Raw genomic sequence first — 20,451 nt, 5'->3', positions numbered from 1 at the left:
TATCAAAAATTGTACATATACTCACCAATTAAAAATTAGGACTGTTCCCTAGAAGGAAGTGTAACCCCAGTGGTCCAAGGGCTGAGAATTCTGTCATTAGAGGTGGGGATTTCTTCTCAGAATGAAGTTAATGTGGTGTTCCTACCTGTGTGACCCCGTGGATCGTTGAGGGGGTCTGGGGTTATTCTTTTTTTTTTTTTCATTTTTAAAAACAAAATTTATTTATTTATTTATTTATTTTTGGCTGTGTTGGGTCTTTGTTGCTGTGCGTGGGCTTTCTCTAGTTGCGGCGAGTGGGGGCTACTCTTCTTTGCGGTGCATTGGCTTCTCATTGTGGTGGCTTCTCTTGTGGCGGAGCATGGGCTCTAGGTGCGCAGGCTTCAGTAGTTGTGGCTTATGGGCTCAGTAGTTGTGGCACGTGGGCTCAGTAGTTGCGGCTCGCGGGCTCTAGAGCACAGGCTCATTAGTTGTGGCGCACAGGCTTAGTTGCTCCGTGGCACGTGGGATCTTCCCGGACCAGGGCTTGAACGTGTGTCCCCTGCATTGGCAGGCGGAATCTTAAGCACTGAGCCACCAGGGAAGCCCTAAAAATCTCATTATTGATTAAGTTAGATCTTTACAGATTAATACAGTTGAGTATCTTTCCATATGTTTATTAACCATCTGTATCTCTTCTATGAATTTCCTATTATGTACTTTGTCCTTGTTGTGGTATTTTACTTTTTTGTTCTTGATTCGTAGGAGTTTTCATTTATTTTGGATAATAATTTTATCTATTACATATGTGGCAAATATTTCTCCCCAGTCTGTTGCTTGACTAATTTATTCATTAGTATTATTACTTTAAGTTGCAGAAATTTAACATTTTTATCTAGTTATATCTGCTAGTGGGTGGAGTAACCGTGAGGAGTTAAAAGTTGGTGTGCATGTGAATACAGTCTTTTTGGACAATTCCATGGTTAGGTAAGATGTTGGTGTGGGGTTATTCTAATGAAGGTGGGTAGGATTGAGCATCTCCACAGAAGTGTTGGGGGAAGCGAGTATCACCATATCTCAGTTGTGTTTTTTTTAGAAACTAAATTTTAGATGAGGAATGAAGTCACAATCCTTGAACTAAGAAGAGAGTGAAAAACTAGGTATCAGTTGACTAATTTATGGTGGAAAACACACCTCATTCAAGAATCAGTCTACATGTGTACCGAAACATGGCAAGCAGAGAATCATAAAAGAAAATTGCCTTTTCCCAAAAAAGTAAAACTTGAAAACTTTTGTGGCCTAGAGAACTCACTCTCCTGTTCCAAAAAAGATATTTCTTTTTCTGACTAATAACTTGAAAAAGTTGTCTCTCATCAGAGCTCCTGTAGCACACCTAAAGACATCAATACCTTTCTCATTCTCTAACTTTTAGTTTTCCCATTTTTATTGGTCCTCAGAAGTTTGTCGTTGCAGCATCCCCTGCCTCATCAATACCATAACAAGTGAAAATTCCCAAGACTAGGGCTTATATTACAAAGGGTGCAATTTAGACGAGCAGCTCTGAGATGAGCAGCCCTCCCGCATATGGAGTGAGGAACACAATGATGTAGGAGAAGCCCTGAGGGCTAGACCTAGGGCTTTTATTACCAAGCAGCCTGTGTTTTTCCGGCTTCAGTGGCTTAAGCTGCAAAATAAGATCCCTTTTCCTTTTGTCATGGAACCCAGATCTAGCACTGTATTTTATTTTAGTAATTCTGGAAAGAAAACATTTAGGCCGAACGGACCTCTCACTGTTGCGGCCTCCCCCGTTGCGGAGCACAGGCTCCGGACGCACAGGCCCAGAGGCCATGGCTCACGGGCCCAGCCACTCCGCGGCATGTGGGATCTTCCCAGACCGGGGCACGAACCCGCGTCCCCTGCATCGGCAGGCGGACTCTCAACCTATGCGCCACCAGGGAAGGCCTGGTAGCCTTTATTTTTGTTCTTTTCTGTTCCTTTGGCTAGCTGGAGAGCAAGTGCCATAGACATGGCCCAAAGAATATATTCTTTTCACCCTTGGAGCAAGGAGTACCAGAGTGGAGCACCCTATTCCCTCTGGGCAAATGCCTGCGAGTAAAAACATTTTTAATTAAATCAGTTCAGTTATTATAAGTTGAATTAATCTGTAATTGTGGTATATCATGGGAAACTATTTATGACATAGGCCAGGTGACCCTTATCCAAGTTTCCATGGAAATAACAAGTATATTCTTGGACTGTTCTAAAATTTCCAGCTGCTTTAAATGTGATATTGACGCTGAAAAAGAAACCTATTAATAAAATGTATTTGAAATGTGTTCTCAGGTGCTCAAGAGGTAGGCCTAACTTGAGAAAAAATTGACTGAAAAGATTCAAGGTGCAATAACCAGGGGCTTTCCCTCAAACTTCTTTAGTTGAAACCTCTGATATTATTGTGTTGTTTCTATCTGAAGTCAAATGGGGGAAGAGATTGCAAAAAAGTTTTGTGGTTTTGTATTTTTTCCTCTATGAGATAGAGACTTATCTATGTCAGGAGAAGAAGTAGTCATAGTCTCCTCTTGAATGATCAAATAAAGTTTTTGTTCAAGAGATAAACCATATTCCATAGTACCAGATTTATTAATCAAATGTATTGCTGTTAAGAGTGTGAAAATGTTTCAGATGAAATGATAGTATATGGGAGAAATTACCTATGTATTTATAACAGGCCTAACAAAAGTGCAGACACCATGACTACATTGCATGCTTGGTGAAGGTAACGGCAGGTTTGCCGTATTCGTAACATTTGAGTTAATCTGTGCAAATCCATGCACACCACTACAGAATTGACTTTCACAGTGAGGTCACTGCTGTCTGCAGCAATTACAGCAGAGCATCAAACAGAATGGAAACCACCAGGTTTGGTAAACAGGATATGCTTACAGAATTTAGTAATCCTGAGGTGACCTGGCCCATCACTGATGTCCTTGAGACAACTGCAGGCTTGTCTATTTGCCCCGGTGGTGGTGTGGTTATTGATTTGCTCCGTTAAAATGGAAAATAGGATTGTATTTGACATATACTTGGTGCTTTAGGTAAAGTATACAGTCATCCCTCAGTACTCGAGTGGGAATGGCTCCAGGATCACCCCCATCCTCCGTGGATACCAAAATCCGAGGATGCTCAAGGCACTTATATAAAATGGTGTAGTGTTTGCATATAATCTATGCGCGTCCTCCTGTATACTTTAGATCATCTCTACATTACTTATAATACCTATTACAATGTAAATGCTATGTAAATAGTTGCTGGCATGTGGCAAATTCAAGTTTTGCTTTTTGGAACTTCCTGGAATTAAAAATATATATATATATTCTCAATCTGTGATTGGTTGAATCTTTGGATGTCGAACCCATGGATATGGACGGCCAACTGTATAATCCAAAGTTAGCTTCCTTCTTTGGCAAATCCCTGAATCAGTGATTTGCAGCCCTTTAGTATACATCCTTTCTCACCATTCTAAAATTTGCTTGTTATGAATTTATGTATTTCCAGTTTGTGATTTTTCTTTTGACTTTCTTATGGATTTTATTTTTACCATGTGGATTAAAACTTTTTTCAAGTAGTTGTATTTATCAATATTTTCCTTTATGCCTCCAGATTTTAAATAATAGAAAGGCCTCCCCACTCCAAGTTAATGAAGAAGTTCTTCTTCGTGTTCTTATAGTATTTTTACGATTTTGTATTTTTAAAATTTAAATCTTTGCTCCTGTGGAATTTACCTGGTGTACAGCATGAGGCATGAATCCAGCTTAATTTTATTAAAAATGTCTCTCCGGTTGTCTAGACAATTTTTTGAGTTGTCAATCTTTTCCTCACTTTCAGATGCCGTGTTTATCATGCCATGTTTATACACCAAATTCATTGGGGTCTATTTCTAGATTTCCTGTTCCATCCTATTGATTCATTTGTTTATTTTTGTGTCAGGACTACACTTTTAATTATTGTAGCTTTATATTATAGTAAGTGTTAGAAATAGCCCCCTTCATTTGTATTTATATTTGGAGGCTTCGTTGACATTCTTTTTTTAATGTATTTTGGAATTTGCTTGTCTCTCCCCCACCCCTTCCTCAAGTTTTGCCCTTGTTATTGTAATTACAATACATTTCTAAGTTAGCTAAGGAAGAACAACTTTATGAGATTGAGACTTCCTAAGAACTTGGCATGCTGTTCACTTTGTCTCCTTCAGGAATGCTTTAAAATTGTATTCATAAATGTTACACATTTCTAAAGTTTTTTTTCTTAGATATTTCATCTTTCATTATTGCTATGGTAAATGGAGTCTTTCCCCATTTCACTTTAAACTCATTATGTTCATCTGAAATGTATTGATATCTCTATAGTAATTCTGTATCATGCTACCTTACTAAATTTTCTTGTTTACAGTACTTTTTCAGTTGAATATCTCAGGTTTTCCATAATGATCACAAATTGTGATAGTTTTTATTTCCTTCTCTGAATTTCTGTACTTCTAGTTTTTTTCTCTTATTAACTATATTGTCTAACATCCAGTACTGTTAATAGTGGTGACAAGTGAACATCCTTCTTTGTTCCTGACTTTAGTGGGGATGCCTCTACTGTAGCCCCAGTAAGCTTGATGGTCACTTTAGGACCAGGGTATATTTTTTCAAGTTAAGAAGGTGTCCATCTATTTCTTAAGTTTAAACATATTTCTAAATAATAAAGCCCCAGGCGTGTGTATCTGCAGCCTCCCTAGCATGATAAGATCAAAGCTCTAAAAGGAAACTTAAGACTTTCTAGTCCACCTCACTCCCATCATGAGTAATAAACTCCAGTCACAGTAATAAATTCCAATCACTTCCCCCCAGAAGTCCCAAAATTACATTGGAAAACAAGCTGGAGCTAAAAATCATTGTATCTTAGGTCTCACACCAGTGTTCTTTTGGGTACACAAAATTAACACTGAAAATTTATGATTATTTTTCTCTTGCATTGTGCATTTTCCTTGAGATTTTCCCATTTCATCCCTTTCTTTTCATCACATTGTTGGGACCTCACATGTGTGGCTTGGCTCTACATTCTTCCCCACTGCCGAGGAGCCAAGTTTATTAAGGATTTTTAGACAGTGACATAATTCCTTCCCCACCCCGAAGACCTCTGCTATTTGGTCTTCTCGGACAAAGTGCATTGTCTTCCAAATACTGCTGGTTACTCCTGGAATTAAAGCCGAAAGCTCGCTGGAGCCACTTGAACACTTGAAAATATGCTTTAGCTGTGACAGTGCCTTTAGCAAAGGGATGTGAACCAACAGTAGACGTGTCATAAATGCCATTGTGTCTTATATTCATTTGTGAGTGGTGTTCAGATATCAAAAGAAATTAGGTCCTAATATGTTTACAATCTTCAAAGGAAAAAAAATTTATATTATTAGTACTGTACTTCTGATTTTGATGTGTCATAACTTTAATAAACATAGAAATTAGTAAAACATTTTATATGCTAAAAAAATTTGTATACAAATGGGAAAAATCTTAGCCATTTGGCAAATTATTTTCTACTGTAAAACAAGATAGTATTTCTATCCATGTATAGTTATTAGACTCTGGAGTCAGACCTGGGTTTGAGTCCTGGCTTTACCACTGCCTGGCTGACTGACTGAACACAAGTAACATAATCTCAACTGAGTCCTGTTTTCCTAATCTGCAAAGGAGTCAGGAATACCTTGTAGAGTTGTATAGGAAGAGAATAATGCACATGAAGTGCTTAGCACAGTGGTACCATGATGTAAGCCCTGAATAATTGAGAGCTATTATTAGTATAGCCTATTGTTAAGACCATAATACAGCCTGTTGTTTTTCTTTAAATTACACGAAGTTAGAGGTCAAGGAACAAATATCACAATTTTTACTCAATTTGGATCTATAATTGCAAAACAGCTCAGTTATCGACATAGCCTCCTTTCTGAGAAAGGATTTGACTGAAGTCTGTCCTGGCTCTTCTTTCTTGGGAATTATTTGGGCAGGCATGGCAATTAACACTTACCTAAAACCTCAAGCCTAAAAATATGTTATTACCTTTTTAAAATTAGGTTTTCAGTAGCCAATTATTTTTTGACCATTTTCCACCGATAAGTGGAATAAACCACTACAAAAGACTAATATTATTCATAGTCTACACATTTAGAGCTATAAAGGACTCAGGCATCTTTTACTTACACATTCATTAAGTAATCTTGGAGTGCCTAATTTGTACTAGACATAAATATATATCCTTAAAGATATATAGATGAAAAAATAGATTCCATACTGTGAAGAAGCTTACAGTCTGGTATGGTGTCTAGAGAGGAACTTAAAAGCCACCTTTTTTTTTTTTTTTTTTAACATCTTTATTGGAGTATAATTGTTTTACAATAGTGTTAGTTTTTCCTTTACAACAAACTGAATCAGTTATACATATACATATGTTCCCATATCTCTTCCCTCTTGCATCACCCTCTCTCCCACCCTCCCTATCCCACCCCTCTAGGTGGTCACAAAGCACAGAGGTGATCTCCCTGTGCTATGCAGCAGCTTCCCACTAGCTATCTAATTTACATTTGATAGTGTGTATATGTCCCTGCCACTCTCTCACTTCGTCTCAGCCCACCCTTCCCCCTCCCCATATCCTCAAGTCCATGCTCGAGTAAGTCTGTGTTTTATTCCCGTCCTACCACTAATCTCTTCATGACATTTTTTCCCCTTAGAGTCCATATATATGTGTTAGCATACGGTATTTGTTTTTCTCCTTCTGACTTACTTCACTCTGTATGACAGATTCCAGGTCCATCCACCTCATTATAAATAACTCAGTTTCATTTCTTTTTATGGCTGAGTAATATTCCATTGTATATATGTGCCACATCTTCTTTATCCATTCATCTGTTGATGGACACTTAGGTTGCTTCCATGTCCTGGCTATTGTAAATAGAGCTGCAATGAATATTTTGGTACATGAGTCTTTCTGAATTATGGTTTTCTCAGGGTATATGCCCAGTAGTGGGATTGCTGGGTCGTATGGTAGTTCTATTTGTAGTTTTTTAAGGAACCTCCATACTGTTCTCCATAGTGGCTGTACCAATTTACATTCCCACCAGCAGTGCAAGAGGGTTCCCTTTTCTCCACACCCTCTCCAGCATTTATTGTTTCTAGAGTTTTTGATGATGGCCAATCTGACCGGTGTGAGATGATATCTCATTGTAGTTTTGATTTGCATTTCTCTAATGATTAATGAGGTTGAGCATTCTTTCATGTGTTTGTTAGCAATCTGTATATCTTCTTTGGAGAAATGTCTATTTAGTTCTTCTGCCCATTTTTGGATTGGGTTGTTTGTTTTTTTGTTATTGAGCTGCATGAGTTGCTTATAAATTTTGGAAATTAATCCTTTGTCAGTTGCTTCATTTGCAAATATTTTCTCCCATTCTGAGGGTTGTCTTTTGGTCTTGTTTATGGTATCCTTTGCTGTGCAAAAGCTTTTAAGTTTCATTAGGTCCCATTTGTTTATTTGTGTTTTTATTTCCATTTCTCTAGGAGATGGGTCAAAAAGGATCTTGCTGTGATTTATGTCGTATAGTGTTCTGCCTACGTTTTCCTCTAAGAGTTTGATAGTGTCTGGCCTTACATTTAGGTCTTTAACCCATTTTGAGTTTATTTTTGTGTGTGGTGTTAGGGAGTGTTCTAATTTCATACTTTTACATGTAGCTGTCCAGTTTTCCCAGCACCACTTATTGAAGAGGCTGTCTTTTCTCCACTGTATATCCTTCCCTCCTTTATCAAAGATAAGGTGACCATATGTGTGTGGGTTTATCTCTGGGCTTTCTATCCTGATCCATTGATCTATATTTCTGTTTTTGTGCCAGTACCATATTGTCTTGATTACTGTAGCCTTGTAGTAGAGTCTGAAGTCAGGGAGCCTAATTCCTCCAGCTCCATTTCTCGTTCTCAAGATTGCTTTGGCTATTCGGGGTCTTTTGTGTTTCCATACAAATTGTGAAATTTTTTGTTCTAGTTCTGTAAAAAATGCCAGTGGTAATTTGATAGGGATTGCATTGAATCGGTAGATTGCTTTGGGTAGTATAGTCATTTTCACAATGTTGATTCTTCCAATCCAAGAACATGGTATATTTCTCCACCTATTTGTATCATCTTTAATTTCTTTCATCAGTGTCTTATAGTTTTCTGCATACAAGTCTTTTGTCTCCTTAGGTAGGTTTATTCCTAGATATTTTATTCTTTTTGTTGCAATGGTAAATGGGAGTGTTTTCTTAATTTCACTCTCAGATTTTTCATCATTAGTGTATAAGAATGCCAGAGATTTCTGTGCATTAATTTTGTATCCTGCAACTTTACCAAATTCATTGATTAACTCTAGTAGTTTTCTGGTAGCAACCTTAGGATTCTCTATGTATAGTATCATGTCATCTGCAAACAGTGACAGCTTTACTTCTTCTTTTCCTATTTGGATTCCTTTTATTTCTTTTTCTTCTCTGATTGCTGTGGCTAGAACTTCCAAAACTATGTTGAATAAGAGTGGTGAGAGTGGGCAACCTTGTCTTGTTCCTGATCTTAGTGGAAATGGTTTCAGTTTTTCACCATTGAGAACAATGCTAGCTGTGGGTTTGTCATATATGGCCTTTATTATGTTGAGGAAAGTCCCCTGTATGCCTACTTTCTGCAAGGTTTTTATCATAAATGAGTGTTGAATTTTGTCAAAAGCTTTCTCTGCATCTATTGAGATGATCATATGGTTTTTCTCCTTCAGTTTGTTGATATGGTGTATCACGTTGATTGATTTGCGTATATTGAAGAATCCTTGCATTCCTGGGATAAACCCCACTTGATCATGGTGTATGATCCTTTTAGTGTGCTGTTGGATTCTGTTTGCTAATATTTTTTTTTTTTTTTTTTTTTTTTTTTTTTTTTTTGTGGTATGCGGGCCTCTCACTGCTGTGGCCTCTCCCGTTGCGGAGCACAGGCTCCGGACGCGCAGGCTCAGCGGCCATGGCTCACGGGCCCAGCCGCTCCGCGGCATGTGGGATCTTCCCGGACCAGGGCACGAACCCGTGTCCCCTGCATTGGCAGGCGGATTCTCAACCACTGCGCCACCAGGGAAGCCCTGTTTGCTAATATTTTGTTGAGGATTTTTGCATCTATGTTCATCAGTGATATTGGCCTGTAGTTTTCTTTCTTTGTGACGTCTTTGTCTGGTTTTGGTATCAGGGTGATGGTGGCCTCATAGAATGAGTTTGGGAGTGTTCCTCCCTCTGCTATCTCTTGGAAGAGTTTGAGAAGGATAGGTGTTAGCTCTTCTCTAAATGTTTGATAGAATTCGCCTGTGAAGCCATCTGGTCCTGGGCTTTTGTTTGCTGGAAGATTTTTAATCACAGTTTCAATTTCAGTGCTTGTGATTGGTCTGTTCATATTTTCTATTTCTTCCTGGTTCAGTCTCGGCAGGTTGTGCATTTCTAAGAATTTGTCCATTTCTTCCAGGTTGTCCATTTTATTGGCATACAGTTGCTTGTAGTAATCTCTAATAATCTTTTGTATTTCTGCCGTGTCAGTTGTTACATCTCCTTTCTCATTTCTGATTCTATTGATTTGAGTCTTCTCCCTTTTATTCTTGATGAGTCTGGCTAATGGTTTATCAATTTTATTTATCTTCTCAAAGAACCAGCTTTTAGTTTTATTAATCTTTGCTATTGTTTCCTTCACTTCTTTTTCATTTATTTCTGATCTGATCTTTATGATTTCTTTCCTTCTGCTAAATTTGGGGTTTTTTTGTTCTTCTTTCTCTAATTGCTTTAAGTGCAAAGTTAGGTTGTTTATTCGAGATGTTTCCTGTTTCTTAAGGTATGATTGTATTGCTATAAACTTGCCTCTTAGAACTGCTTTTGCTGTATCCCATAGGTTTTGGGTCGTTGTGTCTCCATTGTCATTTGTTTCTAAGTATTTTTTGATTTCCTCTTTGATTTCTTCAGTGATCACTTCGTTATTAAGTAGTGTATTGTTTAGCCTCCATGTGTTTGTATTTTTTACAGATCTTTTCCTATAATTGATATCTAGTCTCATAGCGTTGTGGTCGGAAAAGATACTTGATACGATTTCAATTTTCTTAAATTTGCCAAGGCTAGATTTGTGACCCAATATATGATCAATCCTGGAGAATGTTCCATGAGCACTTGAGAAAAATGTGTATTCTGTTGTTTTTGGATGGAATGTCCTATAAATATCAATTAAGTCCATCTTGTGTAATGTATCATTTAAAGCTTGTGTTTCCTTATTTATTTTCATTTTGGATGATCTGTCCATTGGTGAAAGTGGGGTGTTAAAGTCCCCCATTATAATTGTGTTACTGTCGATTTCCCCTTTTAAGGCTGTTAGTATTTGCCTTATGTATTGAGGTGCTCCTATGTTGGGTGCATAAATATTTACAATTGTTATATCTTCTTCATGGATCAATCCCTTGATCATTATGTAGTGTCCTTCTTTGTCTCTTGTAATAGTCTTTATTTTAAAGTCTATTTTGTCTGATATGAGAATTGCTACTCCAGCTTTCTTCTGATTTCCATTTGCATGGAATATCTTTTTCCATCCCCTTACTTTCAGTCTGTATGTGTCCCTAGGTGTGAAGTGGGTCTCTTGTAGACAGCATATATATGGGTCTTGTTTTTGTATCCATTCAGCCAGTCTGTGTCTTTTGGTGGGAGCATTTAATCCATTTACATTTAAGGTAATTATCGATATGTATGTTCCTATTGCCATTTACTTAATTGTTTCGGGTTGTTCTTGTAGGTCTTTTCCCTCTCTTGTGTTTCTTGCCTAGAGAAGTTCCTTTAGGATTTGTTGTAGAGCTGGTTTGGTGGTGCTGAACTCTCTCAGCTTTTGCTTGTCTGTAAAGGTTTTAATTTCTCCATCAAATCTGAATGAGATCCTTGCTGGGTAGAGTAATCTTGGTTGTAGGTTTTTTTCCTTCATCACTTTAAATATGTCCTGCCACTCCCTTCTGGCTTGTAGAGTTTCTGCTGAAAGATCAGATGTCAATCTGATGGGGATTCCCTTGTGCGTTATTTGTTGTTTTTCCCTTGCTGCTTTTAATATGTTTTCTTTGTATTTAATTTTTGACAGTTTGATTATTATGTGTCTTGGCGTGTTTCTCTTTGGGTTTATCCTGTATGGAACTCTCTGTGCTTCCTGGACTTGATTGATTATTTCCTTTCCTATATTAGGGAAGTTTTCAACTATAATCTCTTCAAATATTTTCTCAGTCCCTTTCTTTTTCTCTTCTTCTTCTGGGACCCCTATAATTCGAATGTTGGTGCGTTTAATGTTGTCCCAGAGGTCTCTGAGACTGTCCTCAGTTCTTTTCATTCTTTTTTCTTTCTTCTGTTCTGCAGTAGTTATTTCCACTATTTTATCTTCCAGGTCACTTATCCGTCCTTCTGCCTCAGTTATTCTGCTATTGATCCCATCTAGAGTATTTTTAATTTCATTTATTGTGTTGCTCATCGTTTCTTGCTTCCTCTTTATTTCTTCTAGGTCCCTGTTAACTGTTTCTTGCAAATTGTCCATTCTATTTCCAAGATTTTGCATCATCTTCACCATCATTATTCTAAATTCTCTTTCAGGTAGATTGGCTATTACCTCTTCATCTGTTAGGTCTGGTATGTTTTTATCTTGCTCCTTCATCTGTTGTGTGTTTCTCTGTCTTCTCATTTCGCTTATCTTACTGTGTTTGGGGTCTCCTTTTTGCACGCTGCAGGTTCGTAGTTCCTGTTGTTTTTGGTGGCTGTCCCCAGTGGCTAAGGTTGGTTCAGTGGGTTGAGTAGATTCCCTGGTTGGGGGGACTAGTGCCTCTGTTCTGGTGGATGAGGCTGGATCTTGTCTTTCTGATGGGCAGGTCCTCGTCTGGTGGTGTGTTTGGGGATGTTGGTTACCTTATTATGATTTTAGGCAGCCTCTCTGCTAATGGATGGGGCTGTAGACCTGTCTTGCTCTTTGTTGGGGATAGGGTGTCCAGCACTGTTCTTTGCTGGTCCTTGATTGAAGCTGGGTCTTGGTGTTGAGATGGAGATCTCTGGGAGATTTTCGCCGTCTGATATTACGTGGAGCTGGGAGGTCTCTTGTGGACTAGTGTCTTGAGGTTGGTTCTCCCACCTCAGGGACACCGCCCTGGTGCCTGGCTGGGGCGCCAAGAACCTTTAATCCACACGGCTCAAAATAAAAGGTAGAATAAATAGAAAGGAAAGAAAAGGAAGGAAGGAGGGAGGGAGGGAAGGAAGGAAGAAAGGAAGGAAGAAATGAAGGAAGGAAGCAAGAAAGGAAGGAAGGAAGGTGCAGAGGAAGAAAGGGAGGAAGGAAGAGAGGAAGGGAGGAAAGAAGGGGAAGGAAGGGAGAAAGGAGGGAAGGAGGGAAGAAAGGAAGGAAGAAAGGAAGAAAGAAAGGGAGAAGACAGAGTAGTATAAAGTATAGTTATTAAAATAAAAAATAATTATTAAGAAGAAAAATTTCCTTTAAAAAAAAAAAAAAAACAGAAAAATGGGTCGGTCTAACCCTAGGACAAATGGTGAAAGCAAAGCTATACAGACAAAATCTCACACAGCAGCACACACATACACACTCACAAAAAGAAAAAAAAGGGAAAATAATAGTATATCTTGCTCCCAAAATCCACCTCCTCAACTTGGGATGATTCGTTGTCCATTCAGGTTTTCAACAGCTGCAGGGCACTTAAAGTTGATTGTGGAGCTTTAATCCACCGCTTCTGAGGCTGCTGGGAGAGACCGCCCCCTCTCCTCTCTGTTCGCACAGCTCCTGGGGTTCAGCTTTGGACTTGGTCCCGCCTCCGCGTGTAGGTTGTCCGAGTGCGACTGCCCTTCGCTCAGACAGGACGATGTTAAAGGAGCAGTTGATTCGGGGGCTCCAGCTCACTCAGGTTGGGGGGAGGGAGTGGCACGGGGGCGGGGCGAGACCGCGACGTCAGAGGCCGACGTGACGCTGCACAGGCCCAAGGCGCGCCGTGCGTTCTCCCGGGGAAGCTGTCCCTGGATCCCGGGACCCCGGCAGTGGCGGGCCGCACGGGCTCCCGGGAGGGCCGGTGTGGAGAGTGACCTGCGCTCGCACACAGGCCTCTTGGTGGTGGCAGCAGCAACCTTAGCGTCCGACACCCGTCTCTACTGTCCGTGCCGACAGACGCGGCTCGCGCCCGTTTCTGGAGTTCCTCTACACGGTGCTCTTAATCCCCTCACCTCACACCCGAGGAAGCAAAGAGGCAAGAAAAAGTCTCTTGTCTCTTCGGCAGCTCCGCGCCCGCCCCTGGGGCTCCTTCAAGCGGCGCACTTAATCCCCTCTACTCGCGCCCAGGCAGCAAAGAGGGAGGAAAAGGTCTCTTGCCTCTTCGGCAGCTCCAGACTTCTCCCGAACTCCCTCCCGGCCAGCCGTGGCACACTAGCCCCCTTCAAGCTGTCTTCACTCTGCCAATTCCAGACCTTTCCCTGGGATCCGACTGAAGCCCGAGCCTCCAAAGCCACCTTTTATAATATATGCCTTCCTTAATATTCCTAACTTCGGGGTAGGGGGGGCAGAATAGTCCTCTTATATGGTCCCATAGCACTCTATGCTTGCACTTATTTTAGCATTTCTTACACTGCACATTGGCTCCCAAGCAAGACTGTAGGCTACTTGAAGATGGGGACTGTGTCTTACTCATCACAGAAGAAAAAGATACCTAAACATGATCTTGGCCCTTAAATAACTTAAAATGGAGAGACAAAGGCTTATCTACACTACTAACACATATAAAGAACTAACTTAAATATAAACTTGTATGAAATAAAATGCTATGGGAAGTAGGAGGTTTTAGAGGTTATTTAGAGGAGATGGCATTTGAATTGAACTTAGAAGGAATGGTAGGATTTCCAAAGAAAAGGAGGTGGAGAAGAGAATCCAAGATGAGGGAACATCATGAGCAAAGGCACGGAGGCAAGACAGTGAGTGGGCTGCTTGAGGAATAGCAAGGACTCCAATGTGAGTAGACGCTGGCAAGAATGTTAGGGAGGGACTTGGCTGTAGCTGAGCTTGAATGCAATAGTAGGGTGTTAGGACTTTCTTTTGCAGGCAGTGGTGTGTTGACAAGGATATTTGTACAAAAGGGATTAGATCACTTTGTCAGTAGTGTGAATGATGGAAAGAGAAAGATCAGATTCAGGAAGGGAAGCCTAGAGATTTTTAGTAACGTAGACAAGAGATGTTGAAGTAAAAATAGATATGGAAAGGAAAAGAGCAATTCTGGAAACATTGTGCAAAAGGACATGTCAAACCCTGATCTCAGAGTGAGAGTTGGAGATTCCAATTTGAGTCATTTTCTCAAAGGTAATGGCAGAAGCTCTGGAAGTGGCTAAGGTCACCCAGGAAGAGCAGAGATACAGTAAGCCAGGGGGAGGCCACAGAACCTTGGGGAAAGCTTATATTTAAGGGGTAAGTAAATCTTCAGATTTAGAAGAAATGATGCTTCAAACTTGTTACTAAAAAGATGAGGAAAACTGTGTCTGTAGAATTGGTTTGCCTAGTTTACAGCAGAGCCCTTTAGAACCCAGGTGCCCCAACTTATAACTCAGTGCACTATTAGTTTAATGCTCTAGACTCTAGTTTAATGCTAAATTTAAAAATCCCACCCACCACCTCATCTATTTTGGTAAGACAGACTAAACTTGAATTTTAGACTCCTTTACATAAATCAAAGTATCCTGCATCTCTTATGCTTCTAGCTACCAATAGCAAAGAGAAAATTTTGCCACTGGAAAATTCAGGGCAAGCCATCCATATGGATGCCATTTAAAATTATAATGTGTGATATGAATCGATAGTAAGAATTGTAAAAAGCCTAATTAAGTCTACCTTATGTTTCAAAGGCAATAAGTTAATCTTATATATTAGTACATGTTTTTATATCCTTTATGTTAAAAAATAAAAAAACCTGCTGCCATTTTCAACACTGAATTATCCTTACTGTCCCCAAATATCTTGTTATATACAGAAATGGAAAGGTTTTGCTCAGATAAGCCAAAGCAAATGATTTCTTTAGTTTTACAGAAGATTTTATTGCTATTAATACTGCAGTCTTCTATGGCATGTGCCAAAGGTGTAGTTTGAAATTCTGTTTTTAACTCAGTGAAATATTTATACCTCAAAGAGGGAGGGCTAAAAAGAAAGGATATGAAACTTTGATGCAGACCATCTTAAGAAGCAAGAATGGGATGGGGCCATCTCGGAAATAGCATCATCCTTGCTGAACAACAGAACTAAATAAAACTTGGCTTTTATCATTTATTTAGCTGGAAGAACTAAGCTTTGAAAATGAACCATCACAAACCATAATTAAATAAACTGTTTAGGGCTTCCCTGGTGGCGCAGTGGTTGAGAATCTGCCTGCTAATGCAGGGGACACGGGTTAGAGCCCCGGTCTGGGAATATCCCACATGCCGCGGAGCAACTAGGCCCGTGAGCCACAACTACTGAGCCTGCGCGTCTGGAGCTTGTGCTCCGCAATAAGAGAGGCCGCGATAGTGAGAGGCCCGCGCACCGTGATGAAGAGTGGCCCCCGCTTGCCACAACTAGAGAAAGCCCTCGCACAGAAACGAAGACCCAACACAGCCAAAAATAAACAAATAAACAAATGTGGGGTTTTAAAAAACAAAATGCTTTTAAAAAAAATTAAAAATAAAAAATAAACTGTTTACAACTCAACTCTGATAAAAGTTGATAAAAAGAGCAGGAACAATATAAATACTAAAGGTTGATGGCCCATACCTAGATAAAAATCCCCCCGCCCCCCAGGAAATGGATTTTAACCATTTGTGGTACGCGGGCCTCTCACTGCTGTGGCCTCTCCCGTTGTGGAGCACAGGCTCTGGACACACAGGCCCAGTGGCCATGGCTCACGGGCCCAGCCGCTTCGCGGCATGTGGGAACCTCCCGGACCCGGGCACGAACCCGTGTCCCCTGCATGGGCAGGCGGACTCTCAACCACTGCGCCACCAGGGAAGTCCCCAGGAAATAGATTTTAACCATTTGTGGTATAGTAAATGATCCTATTAGAATTCTAATATATGGACCTACAGCCTACCCCCCAAAAAACTGAAACATACTTTTAAATTGGTCAGTCATTTTCTAGCATTAAAGTTCCAGAAAGATGGATTGGGTTTTTTTGTTGTTTTATTTTTCTTTGCTTACTTTGGGTTTCTTTTTAATTTTTGTTTTTCTTAAGCAAGCATATTTTATTAAATATACGTATAGAAAAATATGTTTCACAAATGTACAACTCAATGAAGGGTCGCCAATTGAATACACCCATGTATGTAGCATCCAGATCAAGACAGACATCCCCAGCCCTTCAGAATCCACCATCATCCTCCCTTCCAGCCAGTAGGTACCGCCCCCACCCCACAACTGTTGGGAGACAATTATCATGGGTCTCTGATACTTCTGCACATCTTGTGAACAGAGATACCACCTGCCTTTGTTCAGAGTACCCTTTCAAGTTTATATGAATAGCCTTGGAAGACAAGAGAGAGTGTTTTTCTCCAGAGAAAGGGGCAGTTTTGCTTAAGTCTTGAAAAAAATAGAGATTGTGTCTCTTATTATCGTCTTTTATTATACTGTTTAGTATGTTAAAGATGTCTCCCTTCAAAGCAAAGGGTAGGCATGTTTACTTCCCATTATAAAACTGAGGTTACCTAAACTCAGGGTTCCTCTCCTGTAATGCAACCCAGCGTGTGTGCAGGTGTCACCTGGCTTTCTTCATGTTGCATAATTAGGAAGCAGGGCTCAAGAAGCTGCTGCAATACTGACAACTGGCTATTGAGTTGTAAGGTTCTTTGTCTCTTGACTCAGCAGCTGTTAACTAGGCAGGGAACATAATAGTTTGTAAGCAGGGTGAAAATCTCATACTCTTCACTGTTCTTGGTAGTAATCACTATTCCAACTTCTAGCACCATAGATTAGTTTTACCTGTTCTTAAAATTCATATATAAATGGAATTACACAGCATGTACTCTTGTGACTGGCTTCCTTCATCCAACCTCATGTTTGTGAGATTCATTCACATTATTGCACGTAGGCATAGTTTTTTATTTCTCATAGTATTCCATTGTGTGAGTATTTCAAAACTTACTTTTTCTACTGTTGATGGATGCTGGGGAAGTTTCTGCTCTTAGAATTGTGCTGTTACAAACACTTTTATGTATGTCTTTGTGAATATATGCAATGCATGTATTTCTGTTGGGTATATTCCCAGAACTGGATCAGAGGGTGTGCATAGATACTGCCAAACAATTTTCTAAAGTATCTGTACTAAGCTACTCTTCCACTAGCAGTGTATGAGCATTCTGGTTTCTCTGTGTATTTTTCCACCCTTGTTATTTTTCATCCTTTTAGTTTAGTTTTGATTTTTTTCACACTGACGTGCGTTTATTTTACCAAGATGCATATAAGGAAAGATAAATGTGCCAATGGTACACTTCCAATTTTACAGAGCAATCTCACAAGTATTTTTGCCATTTAGGAAAAGAGATACATCAATTATTAAGTTGTTACCAGGGTGAATTGTCAAGACAATCAGAGCCACAATTTTTTTGTAGGTTATTTTTCCATAAAGACAACAGTTTCCAAAGTCTTCAGAGTCTGATAAGACCAAGTTATTCACATTATACTTCTAAAGATACAGTTTTAACAGAAACGAGTTGAAAACTGTGTGAATATTCACAAAAGTCTCCATATTGTACCAGAAAGAAATTAACATCCTTCCAAATGTTCCAAACTGAAAGCAAAAGAAAATCTGTACAACCACATCTTCCCAGTAAACAGAAACAGAGAAAATAATAAGATTTTACTAAATACTAGTGAAGTTAAGGGCATGGTATTAATTTTCTACATAAAACACACAAAGTTGCATTGTTTGTATTTCTTTAAAAAAATCATCTTTCGGCAACATAGTTAGCACTTCAACCACCTTCAATTCTCCCATCCCAATCCTGAGCAAAGTACTTCTCCTCCTATCACCACTAACAAGAGAAGGTATCCCTTCCTTGCAGGCTCTCAGTCAATCGTGTGTTTATTCTAGGCCCATATTTCCCCTGGCTCATTTCTGCCTCTGGCCGTCTGTTCAGTTTTCTTTCTCAGGGCGGGCATCCATCACAATCGCTTTAGTTCTTCCATCCATTCATTCCATGTATGTCTTTCTTTAAACCAGCTAGGCATTGCTACAGACGGGTGAGGGCTGGGAAGAAGGCAGAGAGGGACTAAGAGGGTCTGGCAGTCTCCTTTACAGGACCATCTCTCTGCCTCTGGAAATGATAAAGAGCCAAGTTAAACCGAAAACCCTGCTTCTGCAGATGTTTCTGAGCTACCACTTTTTAAAAAGAGATAGAAGTGAGATGAGAAATAGAAGAGAAACTGTACACCTACCCTGGCACTGCTGGCACTTCTTCATATTCAGGATGAGGAAGGGAGACAAATAAAAGTACCTAACTTTTGTATGGCTTCACTGGTTGAGGCTGAGAAAGCCTGGTGGTACTTAGCAAGGACACCATCATTATCCTTGCCATGCAAATAGGCTCTAACTCGTCACCTCATGCCTGACAGTCAGTAGGGTTCCTGCGTGATGGTGAGGAATTGAGGTCTTTTAGGGGAGAAATAGAAAGGTCTTTTATAGGATGGCAGGAAGTCTGGGTCTACCACCAGTTCTGAAGATCCTTGTTTACCAAAAACCAGAAAGTGGAGCTCACAATGGTCTAGAAAATGTTCATCCACCAGGAGGCAGCCTAAGGGGGTGGGTGTAGCCAGTAGCAGGCAGCATTAGGTGATCAGAGAAGCAGGAAGAGCAATGGAGTTGCATACACCAGAGACCAAGCAGCCCACTGCTTCTCTCTCTTGACTTTATTAATGCCCAGCAATTGTCCGCAGGCCATGTGCAGAGCAGAATGAGTAAAACAGGCTCTTAAAAATAGCTGGAAATCCAGATGGTAGTAACTAGACCAGAAGCCTTGGGGACAAACAGGGTCCAAGCAGTGCAGACAAAGGCAGTGCCATCTGTAGCATCATTTATTTGGCTTAGAAGAGTGTGAACTACCACCGTGCAGCACATGATATTAATGCACAACAGCATGCCACGGGGAAGTGGAGAAGCATAGCCACGAAGGTCTCAATCTTGAAAGCTGAGAGAGCTGAATGTCCAGTGGAGGGAAAGTGCAGAAAGGTGAGCACAATATCAGTCAGAGGCATACCCTTGGCTGTTGCTAAGGCCTAGGTTTGGCAGGAGGTGGTAGGGGACCTGTGGGGGAGTATTTCCAAGAGCAAAGGTTAACCAGATTGGAACCCAAAGGGCCTGGGTATCTCCACTGGCTCCCTTGTCTGGAGAAGTCTAGCCCTATGGGCTCCTTCATCCCATAGGTAGTATTGCAGTGGATTTGGCCAGAGGTCCTCTTTGATAATCTCAGCAATCCTGTCAGACTCTGGAAGGCTGTGGTCTGAAAACCAGGCAAAGAAGCTGCACATGAGGTCTTGGTTCCTAGGAAGGAAGGCCTGGGGTTCATGGCCCGGGTGCCATATGATCGGAGTGGAAAGAAACACCACGTGCCCTGAGGATCTGACCTCGTTCGTATTCCTTCACAATCCAGTTGTTTCTTCGAAAGAATTATGGGTTTCTTTGAAAGAAGAACTTGAACTTGCACCCCATCCTAGGATGTCTGAGTTCCTTCACCTCCTAATTCGCTACGTACCTGAACATCTCTGCATCTCTGCCTCTAATCAGGGCAGATAGCTGTGGGTGGTTCCGAAAGGTAGTGACTCAGAAGCCCGGGATGTTCCTCCACTGTAGGTAGTGTTGACGCATGCGCCCCAAATTGCGCCCGAACTGGAGGAAGGCCCGGTCAGCCCGAGGGTGTGCAGTTCCAGCTGGATGGCCTCCAGGGGATTCAGGCGGAGACCCTCACTCTGCGCCGGGGCCTTGCCTCGTCCTTCACCTCGTTTACCCCTCTGTGCTCCTCCACCACTTCCATTTCCTCACCCACTGGCTTCTCCTCCACTTCAACCCTCTCCTCCTCATCCACTGCTTCTGAGAAGATGGTGCCCCTTTCAGTGTTCGCTTCCGTGGCCTTCGCCCCAGTCATCATCAGCTCAGACTGACCGCTCTGCGCCACAGATTTCTAGGGCCTTCTCCCCACCAGTTTCACGCTGAAAGCCATTTTTCAGGCTGTTGTCTGCTGCTGCAGAGGCAGAGGCTGCTTCCACACCCTCCCCGGGTGGCAGGACCTCCTCCCGCCCCTCTTCGGCCACTCCATGGTCGTGACCCCCAGCGACTGGGATCTGGGGAGTAGGGCCGCAGCCCGTGGGGCCCTGGGGGTGTGCCCCCCTCCACCGGAAGCTGGGG

At 41.0% G+C, this 20,451-nt stretch overlaps 2 protein-coding genes across 2 annotated transcripts in view; one reads left to right on the top strand and one right to left on the bottom strand.

The window, feature by feature from the left end:
• ACYP2 (acylphosphatase 2) overlaps positions 1 to 20,451 on the top strand; it is a 177,600-nt gene that overhangs the window by 119,926 nt on the left and 37,223 nt on the right. The gene's annotated exons all lie outside the window — the stretch shown is intronic.
• Positions 19,383 to 20,451, bottom strand: part of TSPYL6 (TSPY like 6) — a 35,575-nt gene continuing 34,506 nt past the window's right edge. The window contains 5 exon segments of the mRNA XM_067008281.1: positions 19,383 to 19,679; positions 19,681 to 19,961; positions 19,964 to 20,023; positions 20,026 to 20,204; positions 20,206 to 20,387. Of these exon segments, the coding sequence (XP_066864382.1) occupies positions 19,383 to 19,679; positions 19,681 to 19,961; positions 19,964 to 20,023; positions 20,026 to 20,204; positions 20,206 to 20,387 (999 nt within the window).

Source organism: Kogia breviceps, chromosome 11 (genome assembly GCF_026419965.1).
Source record: "Kogia breviceps isolate mKogBre1 chromosome 11, mKogBre1 haplotype 1, whole genome shotgun sequence".
Classification (NCBI taxonomy): Eukaryota; Metazoa; Chordata; class Mammalia; order Artiodactyla; family Physeteridae; genus Kogia; species Kogia breviceps.
The sequence above is the reverse complement of the archived record's forward strand: the minus strand, read 5'-3'. Positions and strand labels throughout refer to the sequence as shown.